The 27609-nt window shown below is 47.7% G+C and overlaps 1 protein-coding gene across 9 annotated transcripts in view; it reads right to left on the reverse strand.

Annotated features, from left to right (window-relative positions):
* The window catches only part of PAX2 (paired box 2), a 113218-nt gene that overhangs the window by 33068 nt on the left and 52541 nt on the right, over positions 1 to 27609 (reverse strand). For 7 of the 9 annotated variants that reach the window (XM_090056543.1, XM_090056536.1, XM_090056535.1 and 4 more), the window contains exons 6-7: positions 26003 to 26122; positions 1402 to 1577 (exon numbers count right to left, since the gene is read on the reverse strand). In XM_090056543.1, coding sequence (XP_089912669.1) covers positions 1402 to 1577; positions 26003 to 26122 — 296 coding nt within the window. The remainder of the gene's footprint in view (positions 1 to 1401; positions 1578 to 26002; positions 26123 to 27609) is intronic. The other 2 variants (XM_090056537.1, XM_090056542.1) reach the window with 1 other exon arrangement.

Below are 27609 nucleotides of genomic sequence, written 5' to 3' on the forward strand. Positions count from 1 at the left end.
ATGAGTTCAGTTTGCTGGGAGCTCCCTCTGCCCTCCTGAGCCCATTCCACCCCCAACCACCACCTCTCTCCTGGCTCTTTAAAAACAAACAAAGGAGCCTCATCCCCCGCCTCTGCCACTCTGTGCATTGGGGTATGAAATTGGGGAGGGGGGCAGCCACATGGCTAACAGAAGGGTGGGAGGGGGAGAGCCATTGAATCTGAAAGGGGGTCCTGTCGGAAAGGCTCTGGTAATTGCCTTTTTATTGTAGCAGCCTCCGGACCAGACGCAGGAGCTGGAGGAACCGGGAAGACTACAAAACAGCAGGAAAAGTTGCTCTGATTAATATTACATTAAATTAAAACTGATTTTCTGCTCTTTCTGCTCCGTTTTTTTCCATCCACTTCTTCAGCCTCCCCCCTCACAGCAACTCCTTACAAGCTGCCCCCTCACCCCGCCCCCTCCTGTCCCTGGCCAGCCACGATTGCCTAGTCATTTCCAATTCCTTCTCGTATTGATCTTCCTGTAGAAATCAGTTTTGTAATTAGCTGCAAATTAGGCCTTCTACTGGGGGTGAGCCTGCCCCCTGATTTATCACCAGACTAATTCGCTGTGATCGGAGAGAAATTAAAATGAACTCAATTAGGCTTCGGATTTGCTTTATGGGCCCTGCTCAGAGTTTCAGGGGGAAAAATGACTGTGCTGGTGCTTAATAGTCTAATGAAAGTAAATAAAGGTTATTCATTGTAATAAACCCAGGGACTCTGGGATGAAGGGAGTCCACAGCCAGCCTCTCCTTCCCTTCCTTTGTTGGTTTATGGCTTGGGGCGGTTTAAAAAGACTTTTGATTTTCATTATATTAAGACAAACAGCTTTTGGGATAAAAGCCTGAGTGGGGGAAAGAGGCAAGAACTGCTGAAGTGCAGAGAGCTAGGCTGAAAAAAGGGACAGGTTCCAGCTTTGAGCCGTGACAAAGGAGCCCACTGGATTTCATGGACTTTGGATCAGGCCCTTGGTTCCTGGTTTCTGAGTTGATTTGAAGATGCAGGTATTTCTATGCAGTGTTGTGCTTATGGACGTGGTGTATGTGTATCCACAGAGAGAGGTGAGCGTGTGCATGTATATGTGTAGTACATAGGTGTGTGTGTAGGAAAAGGTGTGGCCATGCAGAGAGGGATATGCACACGTGCGTGTCAATGTTGAGACCTATGTACACACATTTAGTGTATATGTGCATGTGTGCAGTGGATGTGCGTGTATATGTATGGCCAAATCACTTCAGCAGCTTGTGTACATGCAGGTGTCAGGGGCGTATTTGTATGTGCGCCATGCATGCAATAGAGGGTACATGTGAGAGCATGGAGGCTTGCTGCCTTTCGGGAGCCTCCTGTTTGTAGCCTCATTCCCAGGCCAGGCAATCACCTGCTCAGATTTGATGTGCTCTGATGTTTGGAAGACGTCAGGGTAAGAAGGACGTTCAAAGACTCGGTCTAAAGCTTCCAGCTGCTGTTGGGTGAAAGTGTCAGCACGAAGGTGCTTTCGCAAACTGTCCACACTGCTCTGGGAGTCTCCATTGGGAACTGAGCCCTCAGATACATCTGCAGGATACAGAGAGAAAGAGAACGAGGAATTAGCATCTCCTGATCCTTGGCTCAAGGAGGCTCAATAACTGATGTAGAGCAAGAAAAAGAGGCTAGCAAAGCAAAGTCCCCACCCCAAAGCCCTGTGCTGCTCTCCTCTCAGGAAAGGAAGACTGAGGGTCCTACTGGAGACCCCCTTCTGCCTGTCCTTGCAACTGGCCTGCTGGCAATGCTTCCACTGGGAACTTTGGGACCCTCCCACCCAGCGCGATTGGGGCTGTGGAGAATGGCACTCGGCTCGGAGATGAGTTTCAGTTCCGCTGATTTCCAGTGTTAAAAATCGCCAAATCTCCATTGCAGAGCGTAAAATGGGAGCAAAGCACAGCGATTAGCATTGCTATGAGGCTGCCAAAGAGGCAGCTCATGAAAAACCCCTGGGGCTAAGGGATTGGGACTTGTGGCCAAATCACAGAGGTCCAGGGAAACCTGTGGTTTATAGAGCTCTCTGTTATGGGCTCCCCTCTAGAAAGACTCAGACTCTGTTACAACAAAAGTGGGTTTGCCACTGCTAACCGTCCTGCCTCATCCAGCATGAGCCGATCACTGGTATAAATCTCTGTCCCACCTAACAAGAGTTGGTTTCTACCCTGTCTCCCTGTCTTATCCCCGGTGAACCTGTCTCCCTCATAACTCAACTATCTCTCACCGTTCCTCCCGAGGTAATGCTGTCTTCATCGTAAACCCCAACTGAGGAGAATCTGTCTCTAATTCCTTGTCCCATCTGAGGTGAATGTTAGCTCCCCGTCCCATCCAACATGCACTAGCCTTTGTTGAGCCCACATCCCATCTCAGACTAAGAATTGTTTCTGTTAATACCCTGCTCCCTCCAGTCAAGTATTTCTCTCCGTTATAAACTCCTGGCTCATATGAGCTGAGTCTCCCTCTGCATAATCGCCCTCCCCATCCAGTGCTATAAACCTGTGACTACTGCAGTGATCTTTGTTCTAGGGCTCATGCCACCAGCGCTGAGTGTGTTTCATTACCACCCTCCACGCCAGCCAACATGAGTCCCCTATTCTAACGTGTCATGCAGCTAAGGTAAATCTTGTTGTTAGACCCCCTCCACCCCCGTGAAGCTCAGACTATCTCTGTAAAAATCCCCTGTCCCATCTGAAGTGAATCTCTATGTAAAAATGCCCTGTCATACCCAAAGTGAGTCTCCCTCTGTAAAAGCTTCCTGCCTGCAAGTCAGGCTCTGCTATAACTCCCCTTCCCGTCTCGCTAAAGTTTCTTTGTCAAAACCCTCCCCTCCATCCAATCTAAGTCTGTCTGTTATTAACTCATCTGAGGTCAGGATCTCCCTCTGATACCTCCCATTCCTTGGCTCTGCGTTGTTACCCTCAACGCAAGGCCTCCTCTGTTATGCCAGGTTTTGTCTGAGGCTCACAATCTATGAAGCCTGTAGGCTGCAATGTGCTGCTTAAGACTGGGCACCTTTCCTCAATCTCATCCTTTCCTCTTCTAACTGTGAGCCTCCCAAAGGTAGAGCAGTACTGGGGGGAGCACCTCAGCCTGCCCTTGCACTCACTGTAGGTTGCTTTGGGCCCTGCTGTCTTGCACTCAGAAAAACCTGGGACCCATCCTACTGAGGGTGTGCGCGCTGCTGGGTGGTTTCCCTGCACAGTTCCTATCCCAACTGGAAGCTTGACTCCGTGGTGGCCCAGAGTAATAACTGAGCCTGCTCCCTCCTGGCTGTGAGATATATCCGTTTATAGGTGATTATACGATATGATATAATCAATAGTACATTATATACAGTAACGTAGTACAGTACCACTCACAACGCCATAGAAAATATTACATATTGATTTGTCCCAGCCAGCAGCATTCCCCCCGCCCTCTCTCAATTTCTCTCTCCCTTCTCCGACCAGGGTGGGGCTCTTTGCTGGTGCTAATCCCTTTTTACTCTGCTTAGTCTCGTTCCCATGAGGCCAAATCCTGAAATCTTTCTTCCCAAGCCAAACTCTCACTGGAATCTCTGAGAAAGTTGCCTGAGCAAAAACAAAGCAAGGACTCTGCTTTCAAATAGCTCAGCTTGCTGGATGCAGGCTGGTTTCTGCTAGCTGGGAATATACTGGCTGGTTGTTTTCCAAAGCCCTGAAGGCATTTAAGTGCAGGGACCTGTTGAGTTTCAATGGGACTCGCACTCCTAATTCCATTAGGCACTTCCGGAAATCACCTCCTGACAGGTACCTATATGAGTGTGTAGATCTTTTGAAGACCCTGGTCCCCATTGTGAAAAACTGGCATGTAGCATTTGGGATGCTGGTATGGGGCTGTCTGGAAAAGCTGGATCTGTGCTCACAAATAGGACTATGTGTACTCGTATATTTGCCTTTCTGCATTTCTAGAAAGTCCTTAATGTAAATTTGTGTGTGCTTCTCTTTGGATGTTTCTCCACACTTGTCACTCAGTGTGCTTGGCTTCCTGAGTGCTCAGTAGATTGTGTGTCAGGGTGCATGTCTTTGCTAGTGTACACATAGTACACCACTGTGTTGCTGGGCATATCTGTGTGGGCATGAGTATGTACACATGCAGTAAACTACATGGTAGTGTGCATGTTTGAATATGTACTCAAAGGATTGTATACGAGTGTATGTGTATAGTGTGTACACATAGTGGATTTTATGTCAATGTACATGCCTGACTGTGTACATAGTAGACTGGATGCTCCAGTGTGTATCTGGGTGAGTGTGTGCACAATAGATGATACGTGATTTGCATGTCTGTCTTCTGACATGGAGGAGTGTGATGTACTGGGCTTTGAATCCATGTCCATGAGGGCCTGTTTGTGTGCACATAAGGTCCGTGTGTGCTTTGCATGCCAGTATATCTGCACATCTGTAATATGGGTCTGTAACAAACAGAATGGCAAATAACCCATTGACTTTCACAGGGCCAGAGTCCACCCTTTGTGTGTGTGTTTGTGTGCATATGTGCGGCTATACATGCTTGCATGCGTATACCATCTGTATGTCTGTGTGCCTGTAATGTGTCTGTGTATCTGTATGTGTATATGTGAGTGCTTGGGCATTTGCCATGCCTTTGTGCATAGAAGCTGAAACCACAGCTTTCACAAGTCGCTGTAGGAGTCTCTTTTCCTTCATTTATTCAGGGGCCCTTCAGATCTTGACAAATCTGTCACTCTAAATTTGCGAGAGATTATGGTGCTCTCTCCCCAGCGCGAAGAGAGGTGATATATGATATCTGCTGCCCCTATTGATTGCCTGATCTGGTGGCAGAGGGCTGGCGAAATGAACTTGAAATGAACATCATGCCTCAACTCATTGTGCGTATAATACACTACTTAATCCCACATTTTTCAGCCGCTATGGAATTCAATTGATCAATCATGTCCCACTGATAGTACTGTTTTAGGGGTTATTGCTGCTCTGCTCACTGACCTTTTTATTTATTTATTTGTTTGTTTGTTTGTTTATTATATTTTTTGGGAAAACTCGGGTGCTGGTGATGAGAGAGGGCTGGCACTGCCACTGAGGGATGGAAAAAGGGATGAAAGGAGAACAGGGGAGAGAGAAAGAGAAAAGAAACCAAATTGGTTAAAGACAGGGAAGAAGGAGTGAGCTGTACAGGAAGGAACAAAAAGCTGTTTACATAAAGGACAGATAAAGTTTTAAAGAGAAAGAGAGACAGGGTGTGTTTTAGCTTGAACAGAAGATACGAGCTAGGTGGGTGCAGCTCTGTTGTTTGGTGATATGCAGGAAGTCAGGTTAGATCTGTGACAGCTGAGGAATGCAGAGCAGGAGATGTGCCGGTGGCCCAGAGACTTCTCCTAAACTCCTTGTAGGGGTACTGGGCTTGAGACTTCAGGGGAAAGTTCCCTGAGAGGATTTCCCTATAGGGCCACTGGCAGATTATTTATAAGGCTAGGAAAGTTTGAAATACAGGATCTTGAAAGATGGAGGTTTTTAGCTCCTGCCTTGCCAATCCTAGAATTTCCATAAACACAGTCCCACCCTTAAAAATCCTTTGGATGTAAAGAATATGCTCCACATCTCTGGGTTTGTCTCTTGGTGTTGGAGCCTGGGAGGTTGCATTTTCAAGGTTTTCTCTCAAACTACAAGAGATAGAGCTGCATTGTGGTTGCTTTACCTAGGAGCTGGGATTCTCATCTAAACATGCCACTCCAGCACTGGGGGTCTAGGAAAAATCCCAAATATCTTGAGCTGTATGGTAAAAATACAGCAGCTGGGCATACTGTGGCTGGAAGAGGAAGGTTTGGTAATGGCAAAGGAACAGGGTGGAGAAACATTCAAGAGAAAGGCTGGGGTGAGGAGAGTTTGGGAGCAAAATCTGGGGAGGGCAGCACATGCCATAAAGAATGGACATTGTGATGGGCAAAGGGGAAGAGACTGAGTTAGTTGTAGTGGGGAAGTAGGGAGAAGGCATGGGATAACTGGAGAACAGAGGACTCTGAGAGAAGAACAAGCATGGGCTCAGAAAGATAAAATGTAAAGAGAGGAACTCACAGGGTGCAGGAGCCTCTGGAGATGACAGAGCTCAGGGAGAAAGACTACTTTCCCGGGGAGGCTAAGAGGAAGGCCTGAGAAGCAGCAAAGTTTCTGGGAGGACACAGGGTGCATCTGGGAGGTGTGTTGGGGAGTGAGGGGCACTGTGAGGGAGTGGAGGGTGAGGAGATGGAGTTTGTAGACAGGAGGAAAGTATAGGCAAAGTCGTACTTGTGGTGACATACTGCTTCAGAGACAAAATCAGTAGAGAACGCCAGGCAGATAACTTGGCAGTACATGTGGGACTAGCAAGAGATGACTCCCATGATCCCAGTTGTGACTGGCATAGGAATCCCTCCAGCCCAGGGATGCATGGACACCTCTCCCTTAGAACAGGAAAGCTTTGACAAATGCCTTGAGAGCAGAACCACAGGCTTTATTCCCAGTCTTCCTGACATCGGTCTACAGTTGGCAGGGAAAGCACAAGCAGAACCAGCCCTACACCCCTCTGCTCCTGGGGGGGTGCTTGGAGAATCTGGATCTGAGAAAGAACGTACATCAGAACAACATCGGTTGTCAAAACCTTAACATGTGGCGCATAAACACCCTAAGAAGCAACAAGAAAATTCCCTGACAGGTAACACTGAACCCCACATCTGGATATCACAAGAGACAACTGGACTGGTTGCTCCAAATACACCCCTAACTACAGATGCCACCGAAACACCCCAACAAGTCATACAGAAATTGTTTTACCTAACGGGGGTACCCAGAACCTGATATTTGAAACAGAAACACCCTCAGAGATGACACAGAACCAACCCAACAAGTGACACAGCAACGCCCCCAGCTGCGGGTGACACAGGAGCACTTTTCTCTGGCATGAGACTGCAGTGCTACTTTGGCTGCAGCCTCTTTGGGGCAGGGTCTCAGGGTCTGCACAGTACAAGGGGGGTCTCTGTGACACTGCCAATAAAAATCATAGTCGTAATAGAAGTGAACGTGGCTGGTCTGACTCTGCAGAACACATGTAATTGTCAAAACCTCTGCGGGGAAGGCATCTGTCCAACACCGAACTGCTCAGCCTGCTGCAGCGATTCCGGCTCTGCCTGTAAGACAGCTCCATCCCAGCTGCAGTTTAGCTTTGTCAGCTACGGGAAGCCCCTTGATGGCATGTCTATCCCAGTGTGTTTCCACTGTGAGTCTACCTCTAAGTGGTCTCCAGAACACCTAGAAATACTAAATGCAAATGTAAAAGCATCAAGACAAAAGCCTGATGTGCACTTAACATGAAAACGGTTGTTAAAACACAAAACCAAGGTTTTCTTCCTTTCATAGGCGGGTTGCACGTGTTTCAGTTTCTTCAACAACCCGGAGTGGCCCTTCCTGCCAGCACACACCCTGCCTGTCCCCTGGGGACACGAGGACTTAGAGTCTGGTCTGTGAATTCATAGCAAATTCATAAGGCCAAAAAAAAAAAAATGCTGTGGATATCTGAAAACCTGAAAAGCCTTGAAATCCTCAACAAGCAAAGGAAACCCCCCTAGAAACTGAGATACCCAGATGAGGAAAATATTACCTGAAGGAGCCCCAAACCTGGTTAAGAAACAACCCCCCAAGAAGTAGAAACATTGGCCGGCACTGTTGTGCCTTTCCTGTCTGCTGCCTACCTCTGCCCTGCCCTACGCACACGCACCTTCCCCGCGCTCTCCTTTGTGCTAATACCGCTCTTCCCCTTTCTCTCTTTTCCCTGATCTTTTTCCCTCTCTGATGTGTTCCCAGGTCCCCATGCAGCCTAAGCCTGTCAGGCATCTTTCCTGGACATCCCCCGGGGGGCCTTTCTCAGCACTGCCAGTTGTTGCAGTTTCAAACTCAATTGTTCTCCTCGGTACTGAGGCAAATGGAGTCATTAATTACCTTCTATCGGCTGGGCCGAGTTCAGAATGCGATCAATACGCAGCGCTTGTCATTCACGGCAGCCAGCCTTGCACAAACCCTCTCGCTGCATTCAGCACAGGCCCGGAGAGGAGCCACACCGCACTGGAGCTGTGCCGCAAGCCTGGGCACTTCCCCCAGGGGCTGAGGTCAAACATTCAGCTAGGGAGAGAGTAAATCTCCTGCCTCGGGGATCAAGCTGAACTCTGCAGAATGCAAGAGGAGACCAAGGCTGGGAAGCAGGTTGCTCCACATCCCCCTCCTCAGAAACACTCGGTGCTGCCTGAGACAAGGTCCCAGATGAGATCAACTCAGAATCTGAGCCAATCTGGTCATGCCTGTGTTTCTAAAGCAGCGAATCTCAATGGCCTGGTGGGACCTTGAGATCTTTTCATGGGTGCCGCACAGTGCTATGCAATGTTAGCGCTCTTAAGGGTGCAGACATGATTCACAAAATAAACCCAGAGCTTTTGAAGGAGACTTCATTGTGCTAAAAACGTTCCCACCTGCTGCGGTCTTCCTGAGTTCTTCGAAACAGAAAAATTGCTCTATTATTTTTCCATTGTCAAAGAGCGAGTGAAAACTAAGAGTGGGAATTTTCCGAGGGGTACCTTGAGTCCAACAAGGGATGCCTTCATTCTACCGAGGCTGACAAGCACTGTGCTAAAGGTTTCCATTTTCCCTCTCGGTGTTCTTACCAATAATAAGCCCTTCTAATCCCTCAGGAACACTTTTACCCACCAGGCAGGGAAAAGGTAGACAGCAGCAGCATTGGGCTGAATCTCTCACCCTCTTTCGTGACCCAGCAGGCTGTGGATTGGGAGGGTGAACAATTGGTGTGAGAGCTGCTCCATTTTGCCTTTTGGATGAAAGGGGTCACCTTCTCCAGAAGGCTTCATTTTGAGCTTCAGCACCTAGCAAGGCTGCAGGGATTGACAGGACTTTCTTTGGTTGAGGTTATTGAGGCTGATAGAGAAGGAGGATCTGAGCTTCAGCTGAGAGAGAGTCAGGCACACAGAGAATTCACTGGGATGACAGCAGGGTGTGAAGGGGTTGGAAAGGTGGGGAGACTATAAGAGAGGCACTGGGTCAGTTAGTATGGTGTGTGGGCATGCAGCTGTACATCAGATGAAGAAAGTGCAGAAAAATAATACACAGTTAAGACTGTGGGTAGGTGTGCCAATGTATATTTAGCAACTCACTGTACACATGTAATGAACGATGTGTGCAAATGTATAATGACATACATTCAAATATGCTTTGGATTATCACAGAGCCATGAAATTCTGCATTTAAATGCCCGTGCGTGCGCATGCATATGCAATTAATATGTATTTAATACAGTTGGCAAGTATAAATGCAAATATAGTACATGGTATCTGGGAAGTGACAGTGTGCACATCTAGTTGTTTGACTAGAAGCTGTGAGCATGCCCATCTCCGCAACTTTCAGCATGCAAAAGTAAAGGTAGCTGTGTGTGTGGCAGTCCTGACATGCATGTAGGTTATATATGACAGTGGGCATGGCTTTGTGGGAGGGAACACGCACATGTTGGCAGGAGGTGACTGACTGCTGGTTAGGGCTGGGCTCTGTCATTGTATGGGGTGCCAGTACTTCCTCTGTGGGAGTTTGGTACGGCTTGATGGTTTTCAGGGTTAGAGAAATTCTGCTCTAAATTCTGCTGTAATAAATCTACCAAAATCCCACTTATACCAATGGAGTCACTAGATTTATATCAGCATAACACAGAACCTAAAATAAGTTCAGTATCTCATGCCAGCTCTGTTAGGTTTGACCCGTTAGCAAAACTGAAATGCAGCTGCCATCAGGGATTAATGCATGAGTCTGTTTATCCTGAAAGAGCAGCAGCAATGGGTGTAAGCTGGTGTAGCTCTGATTTCAATGGAGTTATGCTAATTTGCACTGGCTAGGGACCTGGTCCCTCCACAGCTGGTGCACATAACATTTTCTGCAGCAGAGTTGGCTAGGAGGAGGATGCTGCCTGGTGAACACGGGGCAAGAAGGCAACTGCAGTTCTCAAGCAGGACAGATGACCTGCCTGGAACTGCCATCACGTTCCACTTTCCAGACCAAACTCCTACCCCTCAGCTCCCACGTCTGGAGCTGGTCCTGGCAAGGAGTGTCTTGGGGAGCTTATAAAAAATGGTGGCTTTTGTTTAGCTCCAAAAGGACACAAGCAAGGCAAAAAATTACATCGCATGCAGCCCTAACTATGCTTGTTTAGAGAAACTGCTTGCATTTATGAAGTCTTTGGTGCGGAAAGCAGGGTTGCAAATGACTGCATCAGAGCGACAGTAAAGGCCATTAATTTCCTGTTATGTTTTCCTGTGTTGGGGGCTTTATTAATTTAATTTTACACTGTCGAACAACAGCGAGCGCTGACACCGCCACACTCAGAGGGGATTTTTTTTTTCCCAAGCAGCGCTTTGCCTGACATGCAAATCAACGCCATTACCAGAACCAGTAAAGACGGGAAGAGGAGCAGGGAGCTGTGGCTCTTCCCTCACAGTCCTGTCTCCCAGCTTCTTGAAACCCTTGAGATGCTAGTGAGCATGCTGGTGCCAGACTGGCTGACCTGTATCAAGCGGTAGCTGAAGCACTCAAAATTTTACTGGTGTCTCTTTCTCCAGCCCTGCTGGTTCCACCATCCTCTCCTCCCAATAAAATACTCTGCTTTCTCCCTCCCTTGATCTCACACACCTGCTTCCCCCTTGTATCACAATAGTCTGGGGTCTCATGGATCCCACGTTCTTTCTTGTCCTGGCCCCCTCTCCCCACATGCACATTAGCCTTGACCCCATCACATCTCACAAGTTAAACAAGGCTGGAGACCTGCTCCCAAGCCAAGTGCTAGTGAATCATTTTATGGACACTTCTCTGAGTCAGCACTGAACCAGTGCCCCAGCAGGGTGTTGTTAGAAGCTGCTTTTCTTTTTCCTTCTTTTTTTTTTTTTTGGATGTGCGTTGTGCCATAAAACAAAGGCTCTGATCACTCAGTCATTAACATTCCCTCTTCCCTTTTTGTGAGAGTGCAGATATTAACCCAGCTGTCCTGAACAAATTCAAATCTGAGTGATTACATGCTTCCCATCTTAATCGTCCCAAGATTTTTTATGGAGACACAATCCGCGCCTTCCTAAATTGTTATGTTGTTGCTTTGTGCTGCTCAGCAGCTGCTGTGCTCTGCCCCAGAGCCAGCTGCATTTCAGCAATGTTCTTTTATATCAGCGGGATTCTCCAAAACAGCAAAGAGTAAGCAACTACACTGCAAGAGAATGGTCACTGCAAATGATCATGAACTGCAATAACTTTGTTCTGCACTGCTGCAATATACCACTACTATCTGAGACTTTCATTGTACCCTTATTACCATATAACTGTTTCATCATGTCACACTTCCCTGTAACTACTGCAAGTCACTGGTAAAATGCATTACAATTTTCCTGCATGGAAGAAGCCAGGTGAACATTGATAGAACTGACAGTAAGGACACACAAGGTCTGAATATCGTTAGCAATTGGGTCCAGGCCACAGCAGGATGCAGTGCAGAAAGGAACCATCAGACTTAATGAGACATTTGCCCTCCCTCTGGGAGCTCAGATGCATGCAGAGCACAGAGGTGATATCAGGAAGCACTCACCCAAGTCCTCGCAAACTGTGGGGATGTTCTGCTCTGAAGTCCTGGGGGCCTACAGAACTTCCTTCCATGCCACCCCAGCCCAGAGCTCTGGACAGCTCAGGACAGCCAGTTATGGAAATGCCACATGGTCCTTTACGAGAACCAGACTGCAGAGAAGCATCTCCAAGAGGGTTGCAGGCCCTCTGGAACCTGGCGGATGTTTCATGTGCAATAAGTGTCACGTTTAAGTTTAATTAAATGCCTATTGAAGACACTTCATTAGAAGCCTGTCCCAGTGAGACGTGCAGACACCCTCGCTCAGCCCGCCAGCTGCGCCATTGGCTGCACAACAGCTGTATGACACCTGTGAGCTCCTGATGGAAGCAGCAGAAGAGGGAGACAGAGGAAAATGCCTCAGCCTGGCCAAGCCCCCTCTCCAAATGGAACTGAACCTATGCCCCCTTCAAGGCCTGGCCCCTGCTCAGCCTCTGCAGGCTCCTGAGATGTTCAGCTCTTTCCTGCTAGCTGGTACCTTTGTAGAAGGGAGAATGGGCCTTGAGTCCCAGGGCAATGCACTATGCAAGCAGACACACAGACACATGGATGGATGGAGAGAAAGAGGAAGAGAGACTCACAGCAATGTGTATCTGGCACTGTCAGCCATTACTTATTTACATTAAGACCCCTTTAAACAACTCCGGCACTGTTATAGTAGTACAGGCAGAGACAGGCACCACAGATGTGTATGTATATGCATGCACATGTTCATGTGCCTTTGCACATGGATGGAGGGTAAATATGTGTATATACATTCACATAGATAAGTAGATAGGTATGTGTATATTTATAGTTATGCAGAGATTCAAATAGATAGACATATATATATATACATAGAATCATAGAAAATTAAGGGACTTCAGGAGTACATCTAATCCAGCACGCTGCTCAAAGCAGGACCTGCCCTATTTAAATAATTCCACCAAGAAGTTAGCCCTATACCAGGCCAAAACTGAGGCACAGATGGGGGGCAACCCACTAACCACTTTGCACAGCTTGGCCTGAGCAGGATTTGAACTCTGATCCCTTAAATTAGGAGTCTGATGCTGGCTCAACCAAGCTACAGGTATGTGGAGCTATGTGTCTATGTTAACAGAAGTCCATAACTGTTCATCCCAGTCAATCTACTACTATCGAGGGTGTCCTCCCTGCCCATGGTCTCAAAACCTGCCCCAGCCCCTGCCAGTTGCCACAGTCAGAGTGTGCGTTTGTCTCAGCCGTTGTCTGGCAGCCTCAGATACTGCTGGATGAGATCCAACATTCCCTAGGAGGGGAATTAAAACTTTCATAAACTGCATTTTCTTTAATGCAAGTTCCTCTGGCAGAATTCATCTGCTCTCCTGTGCTCTCTCTCCCTCTCTCTCCCTTCCTCCCCTCCCTCACTTGGGTTTCTAATGGACTAATCTCTAGGTGAGATCTCCCCGCCTCCCCTTGGGGATCAAGTGAAACAAGGCTGGAGGATTCCATCAGTTCATTAGACAAGCAAAGAGCTCTTGCCCTTCTTTCAAAACCCCCTTTCTTTCTGCAGCTTCCATCTTGGGGAAAGCAGGGGGGTGGATGTGGGAGTGGGGGTGGGTGTGGGGGGATATCTCCTCCCAGCTCAGCTCAAGAACAAGGTGCTTGGTATTTTCCCTGAGCAGATGAAGACAAGCCTCTGCAGAGATGGTTTCCATCTGCAAGCAGCGAATGATGCTTAATGTTACATCATCTCCGCTGTAGGCTTGGGAGTGCAGAGATGGCCAAATTAGGAGCTAATCGGCGCACTGGGGATTGACTGTCGGGCCCCGTAACTGCCGGGATGTGATCGGAGAGAGAACACGAGCCATCCTCAGCCAACGCCGCGGTAAAGGTTGGGATTTCTGAGGCCGCTGTTGTCTAGTGCTGTCAAGGTCAGCAGGTTCGGGTTCACTGAACGGTCAGGATGGTTTGAATTACTGGCACTGCCTGCTGATTCCTCCACTGATTGTGATCTGTCTCCCTGCGCCTGCTGTGGGACGCTGCTCCTTGTCCAGGCGCTGTGGATGGTGGGGGCATATGGACACTGGAGGGGCAGGTGCTCCCCATAAACTGGATGGGTTTTTCAGAAGGTTTTAAAGAGCAAAGGCAACAACAGCCAGAGGCCAGAGGCACAACGCTCCATGAAATGGGCAGCACTACACAGAGGTAGTGCTTTCCACATCCAACCCTTTCTGGGGACTGAGCCCTGCTGCCCCTGTTTCCCCAGCCTGGACATTTCTGAATCCACCTTGGTCTCTGCCTTCTATGGAGAAGATGCTCACACCCTGGCTTGTCCTGGTGTGAAGAGGGGACTGTCAGACAAGATCTTCATCCACTGCTGTACATATAACCTTATTAGCTAAAGAGCAGATTGGATCACAGGCCTCTAGGAAAACCATTTTGCAAAGGTTTCTTCTCCTCAAACTCACCTGTGCATGTGCAAAGGAGAATAAAGGGCTGAGCTAGTTAGTATGTCTCTAAAGTTAAGTCCCCAAAGGGCAGATGGCAATGTTTAGCAACATGAAGGCCAGGCCAGGACAAACAATTGCTCGTGCATATGAATGAAGCCACCTGAAAATGGAACAGATATACCAGACTTGATAGGAGAGAAGTGTGGGTGCTGGTGTGAGTATTCAGGTGTGCACTGGTGTGAATTTGGATTTGTGTGCTGGCATAAGTGGGCATGCCTGAGCTGTGTGTGTGGGTGCATAGGTCAGTTTGTGTGAGTGAGCACGTGCAGGCTTCCCTGAGCATTATGTGCATGGATGAATATGAATATGCATGTACAGGGGCTGGCATTCATCTGCCTACCCAGGAGATGGGAGGATGGGACAAGGTGTGTGTACTTCTGAGTGTGTGGCAAAGAGTGCAACAGAGAGAGTGAGCAATGCATGCATGGAAATAGCTTCTGCTTTGTTTGGCACAGGTGTATCTCAATGGTGGTGTTGCTCTGTGACCCTCATTGGGGTTGCATCTGAGAGTAATTGGGCTCTGTGCATTCACCTGTTTGTATATATGAATCTGCCAGTCTATAGAGGCCTCAGTGCAGAGAGTTGAACATGTATGTTGATATTTCCCTAAAGCTACTCCCATCCAGCTCCTGTAAAGGTCTGGGGGTGTCCATCCACTGTACCTGGGCATATACCTGTTTGTGTACACATGGGGAAGAATACATGGTGAGAAGGAGGCTGTGGCAGATTGCCCAGCATACTTATCCAGCACTGCCAGAATGCCTCTGAACATGGTGGGCAACAGCTGGAAGTCACCACAGGCTAAGTCCTGTCCAACTTCCCTGGGTAAAAGAAAGCTCCCCATTTTCCCAATCCCACCGCAGACTGCCAGGACTCTGAAGGAATGAGAGGCTGGTAGTGTACCTCGGGAAGAAGATACAAACTGCCCCTTACCTCTGTCCTTCCCTCCTTGCCCCATCCCCCTCCCAAGCAGAGGATGGGGGACAGACCCCAATGTCTTGCTGGTTTACATTAATGAGATACACAGAGGGTAATCCAGCAATGGATTCAGCTCTACAAAAGGAGGTAATAGCAGGCTGCCATGAACAGAGCAGCTCAGGTAATTGGTTTATCTATCTAGAAGCAGTGGTAGCAATCTCTGCACAGACAGACTAGCAGTAAAGTCTCTTCCTTAAGGCTATTTCCTTTGTCTTTTCAATTGCTTGCACATCCATGTGAGAGAGAGAGAGAGAGAAAGAGAGGGGGGAGAGAGAGAGAGAAAGAGCAAGAGAGAGAGAGAGAGAGAAATGTTAATTTGTGAATTAATGGCTTTTCTCAGCGGAATTGTAAATTCAAATGTCACCTCACACGGTGACACTGCGGCTGGGCTGCTGAAGAAGCAATGATAAGATCCCCCCCCAACACCGACACACACATGGCTCCCCCACCTCCACAGAAGATAGCTGCGGAGTGGAACATGCTACTTTTAATTTGCAGTAACACCACAGCAGAGGTCTGCAAGAATGACTGCTTTCCGAGCTGCCCTTCCCAAACCCAAGCCACTTTTCTTTCCCCATTCCGACCCCAGCCACTTCTGCTACGCTCCCCATTTCAAATATGTACAGTCTGAGTCCAAGACAACCTATTATCTCCAAGTTCCCCCTCCCCACAAACTCATCAAAGGATAATCTAAGGGAGGGCTCTTTTCAAACTGATGCCTCTGCAACCCTCTCTTTTCTCCTGCAATAATCAGGTGAATTAATGACCCTGAAGTTAGAATGAGCACTGATACTCCGGCCCTGCGCAGCGTAGGGGAGAAAGCCTTCATTGTTTTCAAGCAGGAGGCGGGCAGCAGTGAGAGAGATTCATGGATGGAGATTGAATATGCAATTTTCTTTCACCTTGCCAAGAGCTGCCCCTGGGCTGTGCCTGGCCTAAATTTTTTTTCCCTTTGCCATCTCTGCCTTATCCAGCCCTCCCACCTCCCTTCTATTCTTTCCAGAAAATTACCTTCAAAATTGATTTCCACTTTTACAAACAAATATAATGGGAACATGGGGAAAAAAAAAACTCAGGCTGTGATGAATTAGGGCTGTCAGGTCCTTCCAGGTCCCCTTTGTTTTTGTTTTACTGCCTGATAGGATCTTTGTTTTTCCAGCAGCTGGGAATAGGGCCCCTGCCCAGCCAGTCACTGTGGGACATAGGCTCCATCACTGGGGAACCTCAGCACCCATCACTGTGATAAGCCATTGCCTATTGCAGCATGGCACTTAAGCCCTGATGTCATGATACAACTGACCTGTTATAGTAATGCAATAAATCCCAGGCACCATGCTACCTAGCACCTCTTGTCACAATACATGTATACACATATCTGCCAAGCTTCCTCAGGAGATCCTCAGTCCACTACTCCGGCTGCCCTGTGCCATATCTAACTGATCTTCACTCATCACTTGTCTTCACTATCTTGTTAAGTCACCTTGGGCCACTGTCCTCTCACTCATCATCATCATCATCACATCACTCTTGTGTCTGCTTGTCATGACACCTTTTCTCCCCTGCATGTCACCGGTCATCCCCAATGCATTGTCATGTCTGCACCTATTCACAGGGAACCCCAGTCCTTGTCATAGCATCAGATGGCACCCCATAGCCAAGACATATCCAACACCCATCACTTCATCCTTATGCCCTGCTACCGCATCACCTATCACCTCCCTTGCAATATCATTCTATGTTCCCCTGCAGCATCACCTCTGCACTATGTCCACCTTGCCTCCCTTACTATATCAGCATAGGTCCCATTGCCATGTCCCCTCTGGTCCTCATCACACCATCTTCCCTGTGCCCCACTGCTATGTACCAGAATCCTCCACCACAATATTGCCCCATCTTGTCCCAATATTTTATCCATGACCCTCGTCACCCTTTTAGCTCTAACTATTCATTCTGTTCCCCCTAACCCGTAAGCCTCCCAAAATAAAGAACAGGTTAAAATATGCACTTCAACAATGTATAGAGTAGACAGAAAGACACCCAGACAGATGTAAACAAAGCTGGGGAAAAACACAGAGGGAGAAGCACAAGAGAATACTTTTCTAAGGATTGGGAGGAGTCTTAGCTGCATGGGTTAGGTGACCCTTGAGGTCCCTTCCAACCCTCTGATTCTATGATTCGTGCTGGCACAGCAATGGGAGCTGTGCACCTAGGACTGCAACCCTCCTTCTTCAATAGAAGAAGGAGAATTCATGGACATCTTCGTGTTCATGTCACCTGAGCCCTACCCAGTTCCATGCAAACACTACTGACTGTACCTCCAGCTTGGGTTATGTATGGGAAGTACAGAACTGCCACCTCTGGGAGGCAAGGCCAAGAAACTCTTTGACACAAGCACACACCCGTTAATCCTAACATGCTAAACCCCAGTCACGTGACCATGCAGAGACAATGCTCCCACAAGTACACATAAACAGATCATGTGCACAAATAAATGACATTCATGTAAATCCATGCAAAAATACCCTCCTTAAGTACAGATAAATATATCCCAAATGGTGCACAAAAATACATAATATTGAAACAATTATGTTTGTGCAACACAAATAATACAAGCAATGCATACAAATAAGTATACAAATGCATGTACACAGCTTTCACATGAACACACTTAGATGCAAACCAGACACACAATTTATACTCACACAAATGCACATATGCAACACTCACCCAAATCCACATTGCAACGTTCTCACATATACACTCGACTCCTGCACACAAATACATATTGCTCCCACAAACACGCATATGCAACACCCTCACACAAACATTTATAACTGCAAATTATACACATATACAGAACACTAAAACACATAAATGCCAACTACATATATAAATATACAACTCCCTCACAAGTGTTGATGCACCCAAAATACATAAACAACTCACCCAAGAACACACCATCATAAATATGCATACAAATGATGTGTTCAAATATACAACACTCACATATATACAGATACATTCAATCTACATAAATATACTAGGCTAACATAATACACCCACAAAATAAACATAAAAATACATAAAGCTTACACAAATACATATGCACTCAAAATAAGCATATAAATACACAAAGCACACAAAAATACACATTCACACTACTCACACAGTGACATATGCATACTAAAATGCTATTATGCAACCTGTATATACTAAGTGCATACAGATATATGCAGGTTGACACACATTTTTCAGACAAATACATATAAGCATGCAAGAAATGCCAGTGCAGACATACTGCTCACCCAAAATCTATAGATGGACAAGGAAAAAAGTAATTTTATCTTAGCAATATATCCTAGCATATATAAATGCAACAAACAAATGCACTTGTGTCCCTGGAAGCACCATACACACACAGACACAAATACACTGCAGGGCAGATCAGCTTGTCCTCGGATGTCACTGAACCATGGCAAACTAAGCAGCAACACAAGCTTTGGATGCGTTCTGCTCAAACTGCCTTCGTTTTAACTCTCCCTCACCTGTAGTCCTGCTGAGTAGTACATGTCCTTCCTATATCTCCCCACAACTCCCAGCATACACATGCGTGCGTACAGGCACATGCACACACATGCACACCATAGTGTGCATAGACCTTGGCAGATCAGTGCTGGTACCAGCTAACACTGCTCTCTATTCAGGGCTGCTGTTGCTTATGCTTTGCTCTCTCCGCTCCTCAGGTCTCCCCACTCCCCTGTTTCCTCTTCCCAGCGCCCTCTCCCCTTTCAGGCCATCCCTGTGCAGAGAGATGGGATGACTGGCAGGTGTCTTTCACTTCTACATCCTAATCTCCTTGCTGCTGGGAGTCTCACCAGAAACAGACCCTGGGGGGCTTCACTGAGAATACACTGCCTCTTCAAACTACAACTTCATTTGGAGCAGAAGGAAGGTGTTAACTATGCTTGCACTGACAAAAAAAAATGTGCTCTAGGTTCGACCCAGACACTGCTGTCTGCTACACAGCTATGGGCAGGTACAACTGAAGGGCCTAAAACAGCAGTCACTGGAAGGATGAAAGGGAAGAAAATCACAGCATGAAACAAGACAGGCACACCTCAGTCCATGTGCACAGTTCTAGCCTCTAGCAACAGCACACCCAGTACCTGTCTGCAGTGCCACAAACCCAAGTGTTCGCCTGTAACAGGACAATCATATAAAAAAAAAAGCAAACACACCCATCTGCAGTGACCCCAAAGCACAACATGAAACAACACAGCCACACCAGAAATAGTGATATTTTTGCATAGCCTGAAATGACTCGAGTACTCAGGTGTCTTTAACAACACAACTATATGGAATGACACAACACACCCAACCGCTGTATTGATGTTTGCATATGTTGTATCACTACATGCGGTGATACAACCATATGGTCTGACACAATGGCCTTTACAACAACCCAAGCACAGCAGGGAAAAGCAAACACATTTCAATAACTGCTACAAACATTCCTCTTTGCTTAGATAATGACACAATCACACAGCAGACAACAACATACTCTATCTGTAATGACACAACCCTGGAACAATGAGCAAAACAACCAATCACACTATACATAATGAAACAGTAAGCTGACATGGAACACCACAAACACAGTCTGAAAAGAGAGAACACCAGCGTTGCACACAATGTCACAGCCACATGATATGCCATGTCACCCACAATGAATGAGCTACATCAGCTGCAAAAATAAACTATGTCACTTGAAGTGACACAACAATACTGCCTGCAACACCACCTACAATGAAACTGGCTCATTTCCTGTAATGAAAACACCCCACAGTTGTAGAATGAATAATTCTATAACTGCAGCAGCTGCAATGACACTTTTGTATGCAGTGACACAGCTGCAATATCACAATCCCTCCACCATCCATGAGACAACTACGTCACAACAAACAACACAACTATGCTTCCTGCAAAGATATGATAACAACACTGGCAGTGACACATCATCTGCAATGCAATCACCCTGCCACTAGTAATGATATAACCATTCCACTTGGAAGAACACACTCACACAACACTTACAAATGTCACAACAGTTGTGGTGTGTCTCCTCAGCAACAGAAACTACCACAAGCCTGTCAAGCCTTTCATTTGCTCCCAACATAAGATGCCCACAGACCAGAGACACAAGTTCAATGTCTTGGTCCTTCCCTTTAAAGTGCTTCACAGCCTAGACCTCAGGGAATCTAAAAGGTCATCTGGAGCACAAGGATGAAGAAGATCATGGTCAACAACTGTGCTCCTTTCAGGCAATGCAAAGTCAAAACTCATCTGTGCAAGTGACAACTTTCTTGGGCCTGTTCTGCGATTATTCAGTGAACTCCCTCAGGAAGTCTGAGATTATTTAGTGAACTGACCATTGTGAATTTTGTCCCCGCTCCGCCCCAGACCCAAAGTACTTTTTTTTATAGCTGCAGTCACTAATACAAGCACCAAGCACTGCACAGCTAGGAAAAACAAACACACGCCCCACCAAACCAGAACACTCCACTGCTCACACAATTCTCCCCTTGGGCAGAGGCTGAGCAAATGAACCACATGACAGATGTTAATCACAATCCTTAATGCAAGTTGGATGGAGGTTGGATACTATGGCGATGAGGGTGGAATTAAAACTTATATAAATGAGACAGGAAACACAATACCTGAAACACATACCACCACACCTTGAATGATACAGCCATACCACCCCCTACAACACAGTGCCCTACTTGGAATAACAGTGGCTCTGCCTGCAGCAGCACAACCAACACACCTTGCCGGTTCAGCTATCCTGCTTGCAGCAGCACAGCCAACTCTCCTGGAACAACACAACTACGCTATTTAGAACAATACACCCAACCCACTTTGATGCAGTTACAATGCCTGCAGTCACACAACTCCCACCTCGTCCACTACGATCACACCACTGACAGCAACACAGGCATCCCTGGAATGATGCAAGTGTACTGCCTGCAACACCACTGCCAAGACAACTTGAATCAATGCACTCAGACCACATGCAACAGCACAACTGTTCCACGTTGAACAGCAAAATGATAGTACCTGCAATACCACTACCAACATGCCCTGAACAGTTCTCACCACCTTCAACAAATACATCCATTCCCCGCCTTGAGTAACACAAAACTGCCTGCAACACCACAACCAAGGCACACTGAACAAAACACTCACACCACCTGCAACAACATAGCCACCCCCTTTAACAGCACGCTTGTTCCGCAGCATCCACGCAGCACCATGTCCCTCACTGAGAGGTAAATCATCTTGTCATCAAAATGACAGCTCACAATAGGAAAAGGAGAACGCTTATCTGCTCTCAAGCTCTCTCCTCCATCTCCGCTGGGGATACTGTTATGCAAACAGCGTCAGTATTATTGCCACTTATACTAACAATCACTCCATCCACCTCCTCTCCCACAAAACCACTGCCGATATTAGCACTGATAATACTAACAACCCTGTGGGTTTTATTACTACTGATACTAATAATAGCAGACACATTACGCCTGCTCATGCCAATAGCACACGGCAGCTACAATCTCCGCTAATGCTGATAATACTTGTGGATATTACCCCTGCCATTGTCAGCACTGTGGATATTATTGCCATTAATGCCATCAAATACTACAGATATTGTCACAGGCCGAGACTAATAAGGCTGACATTCTTGCAGCAGAGATATTAACATGGCAGGAACCATGCTCCAATAGGAGCATTTAGATCTGTAAAAGACACTGTCTGTCTTTTTATCTGTCCCGTGTATATGTGTGCACCTATCGTCCTCCTATCTCCACATTTATCTGTTCTAGATATGTCCATCTGTCTGTCTATTCCAGATAAGTCTCTCTATCCCTCTGTTCTGTACACCTGCTGATTCCATACATATGCATGCATCTATCTTTATCCCTATCTATCTATTCAATACCCATATGTCTATCTGTCTCATACATGTGTGCAACTATGTAATACTGTTATGCACAGCCTTTGGCTGTGCTATCTTAAAGCCACTAATTCTTGTCTGTGGCAGGTCTCTCCATTCTCTCCCCTTCAGACCATCTCATGAGGTCTGGTGGAAGGGGAAGCAGCATCATACTGTGGCAGTGTGCCTTTACCCTCTCTCACTCTGAAGCATGTCTGCTCTTTGGCAGGCTCCGGGCCTCGCCCCTAGCAGTGCCTGCTGTCCAGAGAGCATGGAGGGGCTCACTCAAGCACTGTAGGCAGAATGCTACCAGCCAGAAACTCCTGAACTCCAGCAGCTGTGGCACTGATGCCCTCTGCCACCTTGGGCAAGTCACTTCACCTCACAGTGCCTCCTTCTCTCTCTACAGCAGGGATGGGCAAGGGCTAAAAGTGATACTGCCCCACCCCACAGTGAGGTCGGGGGCTCTGCTAATCAAAGAATTCTGCACTGGTAAGGGGCAAACTCTGCAGGCCCTGCTCTGAGGTCAGCTTCACCAGCTCCTTTCTCTGATTAACAGGTGCTCAGAGCCCTGCAGAGCAGACATCTTCCTGCCACAGCACACTCCACAGTGACAGTGGGCCAGGGTGCCCCTAAACTCCTGGCTGTCAGTCTCCATCACTGATCTTGCTTCGCACATCTGTCTGGCTCCCTTTGCCCGGCTTAGGAGTTCGGCTACATCATCTTGACACATAATTATCTCCCCTCTTCTTAATCATCTGTGTTAGTGTGTAATGCAGGTGCCAGCTGCAGCAAGGAGAAGTATGAGGGGAAGCAGGGAGAGAAGAGGGCAGCTCAGCTCCCATCTCCCCCCTACCTCACCCAGCACACCACTAACTGATTCCAGAATCATGGAGGCAGAGGTGAACTGGCAACCCACTGCCTGGAGAAGATGAACCCTACCTGGAGAGTAATTCCCCCTGCAGTGGGGATTCCCAATATAGCTGAAAGAGTCAGCACTGCTCCCCACTACACACAGTCTATGTGGTGATTAAACCTAGCAGAGCTGGCACAGAAGAGGGGGCTTTTTAAATACAATAAACAAACTGGGGAGGGATGAATACTAGTAAATGGCTAGCTGACAGGGTGCTCAGCACCCATGGGAAGTACCAGGAAGGGGACTGTATCACTTATTCATGGTAGCAAACAGCAGTGCACCATTAACTTCCTGCCTCACCAATGCCCCCTTCCTCACTGCTAAAACAAGTGAAAGCCTGAGAAGACAGGTCAAAGATAAGAGAAGGGCACTGGTTGGAGAGAATCTCATCCTGGGAGCTTCTGTTCCTGAGGCCCAATGCTGCACGGTGGTGAGTGCCTTGATCAGCAGAGTCCATTGCAATTCAGATTCTCATCACTTAGCAGGGTGTGTTCAGCACAGGATGGGGAGATTCAGCTGGTAAAAGAGGCTGAAGAGGAGGGAAACTAAGGCAGCACTGGTGGTGGTGGTAGGTGAGTACACAGATGGGCTGTCACTGGGGAGGGCAGAACTGAGACATTCCTCTGAAGGGATTAAACAGAACCTGCACCAGGCAACTGAGGACGCTGGAGGAGTTCTGAACACTCCCCGGGCTCCTGCCTGGGCATACTGGCTCCTAGCTGGACACAGGGGAGTGCCCCTGATTCAGGATTTTGTTTCCTTCAAAAATCAAACTGGGGATGGCTCAGGGAGGCCAGCAGTAGCTACCCAGACTGCCAATATAGCAATGTATAAATGTCCCCATTTGAGATGCTTTGGATTTCTTGCTATTTTTATTAGATCATCCCAAACAACTTGGAGTCTGGGACTGGAATTTAGCAACCGGGAGGGTCAGTCTGACATGGGCTGATCTCCCAGATGTTTGGAGGGAAGGAACTGCTGAAGCCAGATGAGCTGTTTCATTGCTATCAAAGCACTAAGGTTCCTTGTCAGGAACGCAGGTGAAACACTGCCTCGGGAGCCTCATAACCACTTCCAAACACTGCCTCAGTTGTCATACCTGCAAGGGGACTCCATCACTCAGGACAACATGACCCTGGGTCAATTTATGCATGAAAAATATCAGCGGCTTTGCAAAAGTGGTAGGTCAAAACCAAAACATCTGGACCCAAACAGTTCCAAACATGGCACTACACACCTTTTCTTTGATTGAACTGTCTCAGGTCTCCATCGTGAACTAATTTGGAACTGGCTTTTTATCTGAGCCCTGATCCAACAAGTGCACAACTGCCTGGGATTGCAAGGGTCTCTTCTCAGTGCCCTGGGTGGTCTCTTCCAGTCCTATATTCTTAAACCTCCTCATTTGCTCTTAGGGGATCTAAACTGTATCCCTGAATTCAAGACTCTGTTCTCCCTAAATCCTCACTTTTAATTGGGCAGGGTGAGGCCTAATGTTTGACTCATCCTTGGAGTCAATGGATTCACTTGGACCCAAAACTCAAGTGTGAAACTCAAGGGGGTGAGAGAATCCTATGACAACCAGAGCCAAGAAAATGCTTGTCAGTATCTTGGTGTGCAGCTGTTGTCTTAGTAGGACTCCCACTTCCCCCACCAGGGCCGTCCATGGCGGGGGTGGGGGGTGAACTGGGACAACCGTCCCAGGCTCCGCACTTTGGGGGGCCCTGCGGAGCTGGGCAGAGTGGCCATGGCGACTCCGCGCTGCAGCCGGCTCCACATCTGGCCGCTTGGCACCGCTGCCTCCAGCCACTTGGCACCCCGCCTCCCTCGCCCCCCATCGCCAAATCTGCCACTGGCTTCCTCACATCCGGGGACGTGCACAGGCTGATTTGCCCTGGTCCCCACACCCTGCTCAGATCACCTCTGCCCCTACCGCCAGGTAATGCAGAGGTAGTAGGACTTCATGCCTTTTAATCTATCCCATTTAACCTGTGGATTGCAGGGCACATGCTAATGCTAAGTAAAGTCAGATTTTACTACTAGGAGGGGCCTTTTACACAACAGGCAAGAGTAGGGAGTGACAGATTAAGGCAGGACTAAAGGGATCAGGCTGAAAAGTCCTCCCTCCCCCCACCCACACCCAAGTTAAACAGTAAGATTTAAGGAACACATTTACAAAACTGCCCCAAGAATGCTGAGACTCCACTTCCCCGCCTGAGGTTGCCCACCCAGGAAACACAAATCAGCTGGGGTCTCCATCCACATCATCCCAAGATCCATTTCACCATCAATCCATCCCAGGCACAGGAAGAGAAGCAGCAGTCTTAATCCCTAATTCCTGTGATAACTTGGGGGAGGGGTAAAATAACACCACAGGCCCACTATGCTTAGCAGAACTCCCTCCTTGTACCCTATAACATTGCAAATACATCAACTGCCACAGAGAAGGAGACTATTGGAAAACATGGCCCCTAATGTCACCGGAGGTAATATGGCTCATAACACCTTGAAGGAAAAGAATCACTGGACAGGGGAGTCTAGGAGGAAAGTGTCTTCCCACCCCATTGCTGGTGCTGATCTGAGGTGGCATCAGGGTGACCTCATTTTCCTGTGGTTCAAAGCCCAGGCACCTGCTGGCACCCGAGGGGTTTGGTTCCAGCCATTTCCAGTAGTGAATGGGCTTAGGATCAGCTCCAGCGACAGAGGCGGCTGCTCCACCCGCTGAGCAGATGTCTGGAGGCTGTAGCCTGTCAGGAGAGGCCTCAGGCGAAGAATGGTCCAAGCCAGCAGGCCAGTGCAGGGAACGGGACTCTGTCACTAAAACTGATCTAGCCTCGAAGCAGCTGCAAGGCCTGGCCTGAAATCGGAGCCTGTGCATGGGGACAAAGAACAGAACAGGGAGGATGAGCCTGTCCCCTCCTCCCCCTACCTTCATCACGTTTCCTCTTCTCGCCATTCGACCGAGGAATCCCCAGGATCCCGTTAATGGAGTAAGAGCCCACTGGATCATTGGAGGCACTGGAGACGGGAGGGGATGCTGTACTGGGAACTGGACAAAACGAGAAGGGAAAAAGGGCCATAAGGAGAGCAGCACAGCACTCAGGGAGCCCCCAGCTGAAAGCTATCCCTCCCCACAGTCTCCCAGGAAAGCCCTGGCCATTAACCAACCTCCTGGTTCATTTCAGTAATGGGTCCCTACACTAGTACAGAGAATGCCTTTTGCTGGGTCCCAGCCTTACCACATACTCTCTGCAGTCTCACTACCCAGTACCCCCACAGCCTTACAGTACCTGCCAGTGCTACCAAACCACCTCCACATTGGATCAAACAACCCTTCAAGCCCCCTCTGACCACCACCATCAGTTTTCCATCAAAGAACTAATATTTACCAATATATCCCAGTTCAGATCAATTCCTACCCAGTGCATTCCAGGGGAATCCAGGGCAATGTCACCATAACCCACGCAGGCTAAGGACTTTCCAATCTATTAATGTACTGACAAGTGTAAGAATTCCCCCTCCCAGCATTCCCCAGCAGGGATGTGCATGTCCCATTATATCCCACATCAACCTTTCAGATATCACCCTAATACAACCAGTGAAGAACCATGACCCTTAGAGGATACATCCTAGCCTTGGTTAATGGCATTCCAGTGTATCTTCGTATAAGCCAACACCTTCTACAATCTCCCTTTGCAGATCAAGAGCTCATGGTATGTACCCAACACAGATTAACAGTATGTAGTAACATCAGACAGACTACCAGTCACCCACTACAGCCGTGCAATGGCCATCATCTTTCAATGGTTTCCAGTACAGTGCAGTAGCAGTTAATTTATGCAGCTCATTCAGATAAAAACACTCACTCTGAAATAGCAGCAGTAGAGTGCAGAAAGCAGTACTAAAGGCATGCCAGTGGCAAACCATCACTTCCCAGAGCATTCCAGCAATTAGCCGTACATCTACATATCTGCATTCAGACTCACTTGTGCAGCTGGCTAAGCACGCAGATGCTCCCTAGCACGCTGTGCTGGAGTGATCTGCTCCTCTGGGTGCAACAGGAGCTTCCCAGGCCAGAAGAGAAGCTAGTATAAGACAACACTCTCCATACATTGCTGGTGCCCTCAACCGCTATCCCATACTGACCAGTGCATTTCAGCTACATCCCTGAATACAGTATTGTTCTTCCAATAAGGAAGAGCACCTCTTGAATCTATCCAGTATAGCCCAGTAAATCCCCATACAGTGGTTGATTTCTAGTAATACAGAGCACCCACAGACACCAACCCAAACAAGCCATAACACTTCACAAAATACCAGAACGGTCTTTCCAGGCTGGAATAGCTTTTGGCCACATCATCTTGTTAACAATTGCAGCACACATGCACATGCCCATAGCATGCACACAAAAATATATCTAACTGTGTACTTAACACAGAGCCTATGACACTCCAGATTAGCAGTCTCTTAGAAGTATTATTACAGGTTCATAATCCCAGTGCACTTCAGTAAAAGCATCTCCCACACACTGTCTCT

Source organism: Crocodylus siamensis, chromosome 7, assembly GCF_052110815.1.
Source record: "Crocodylus siamensis isolate JL-2025a chromosome 7, ASM5211081v1, whole genome shotgun sequence".
Classification (NCBI taxonomy): domain Eukaryota; kingdom Metazoa; phylum Chordata; order Crocodylia; family Crocodylidae; genus Crocodylus; species Crocodylus siamensis.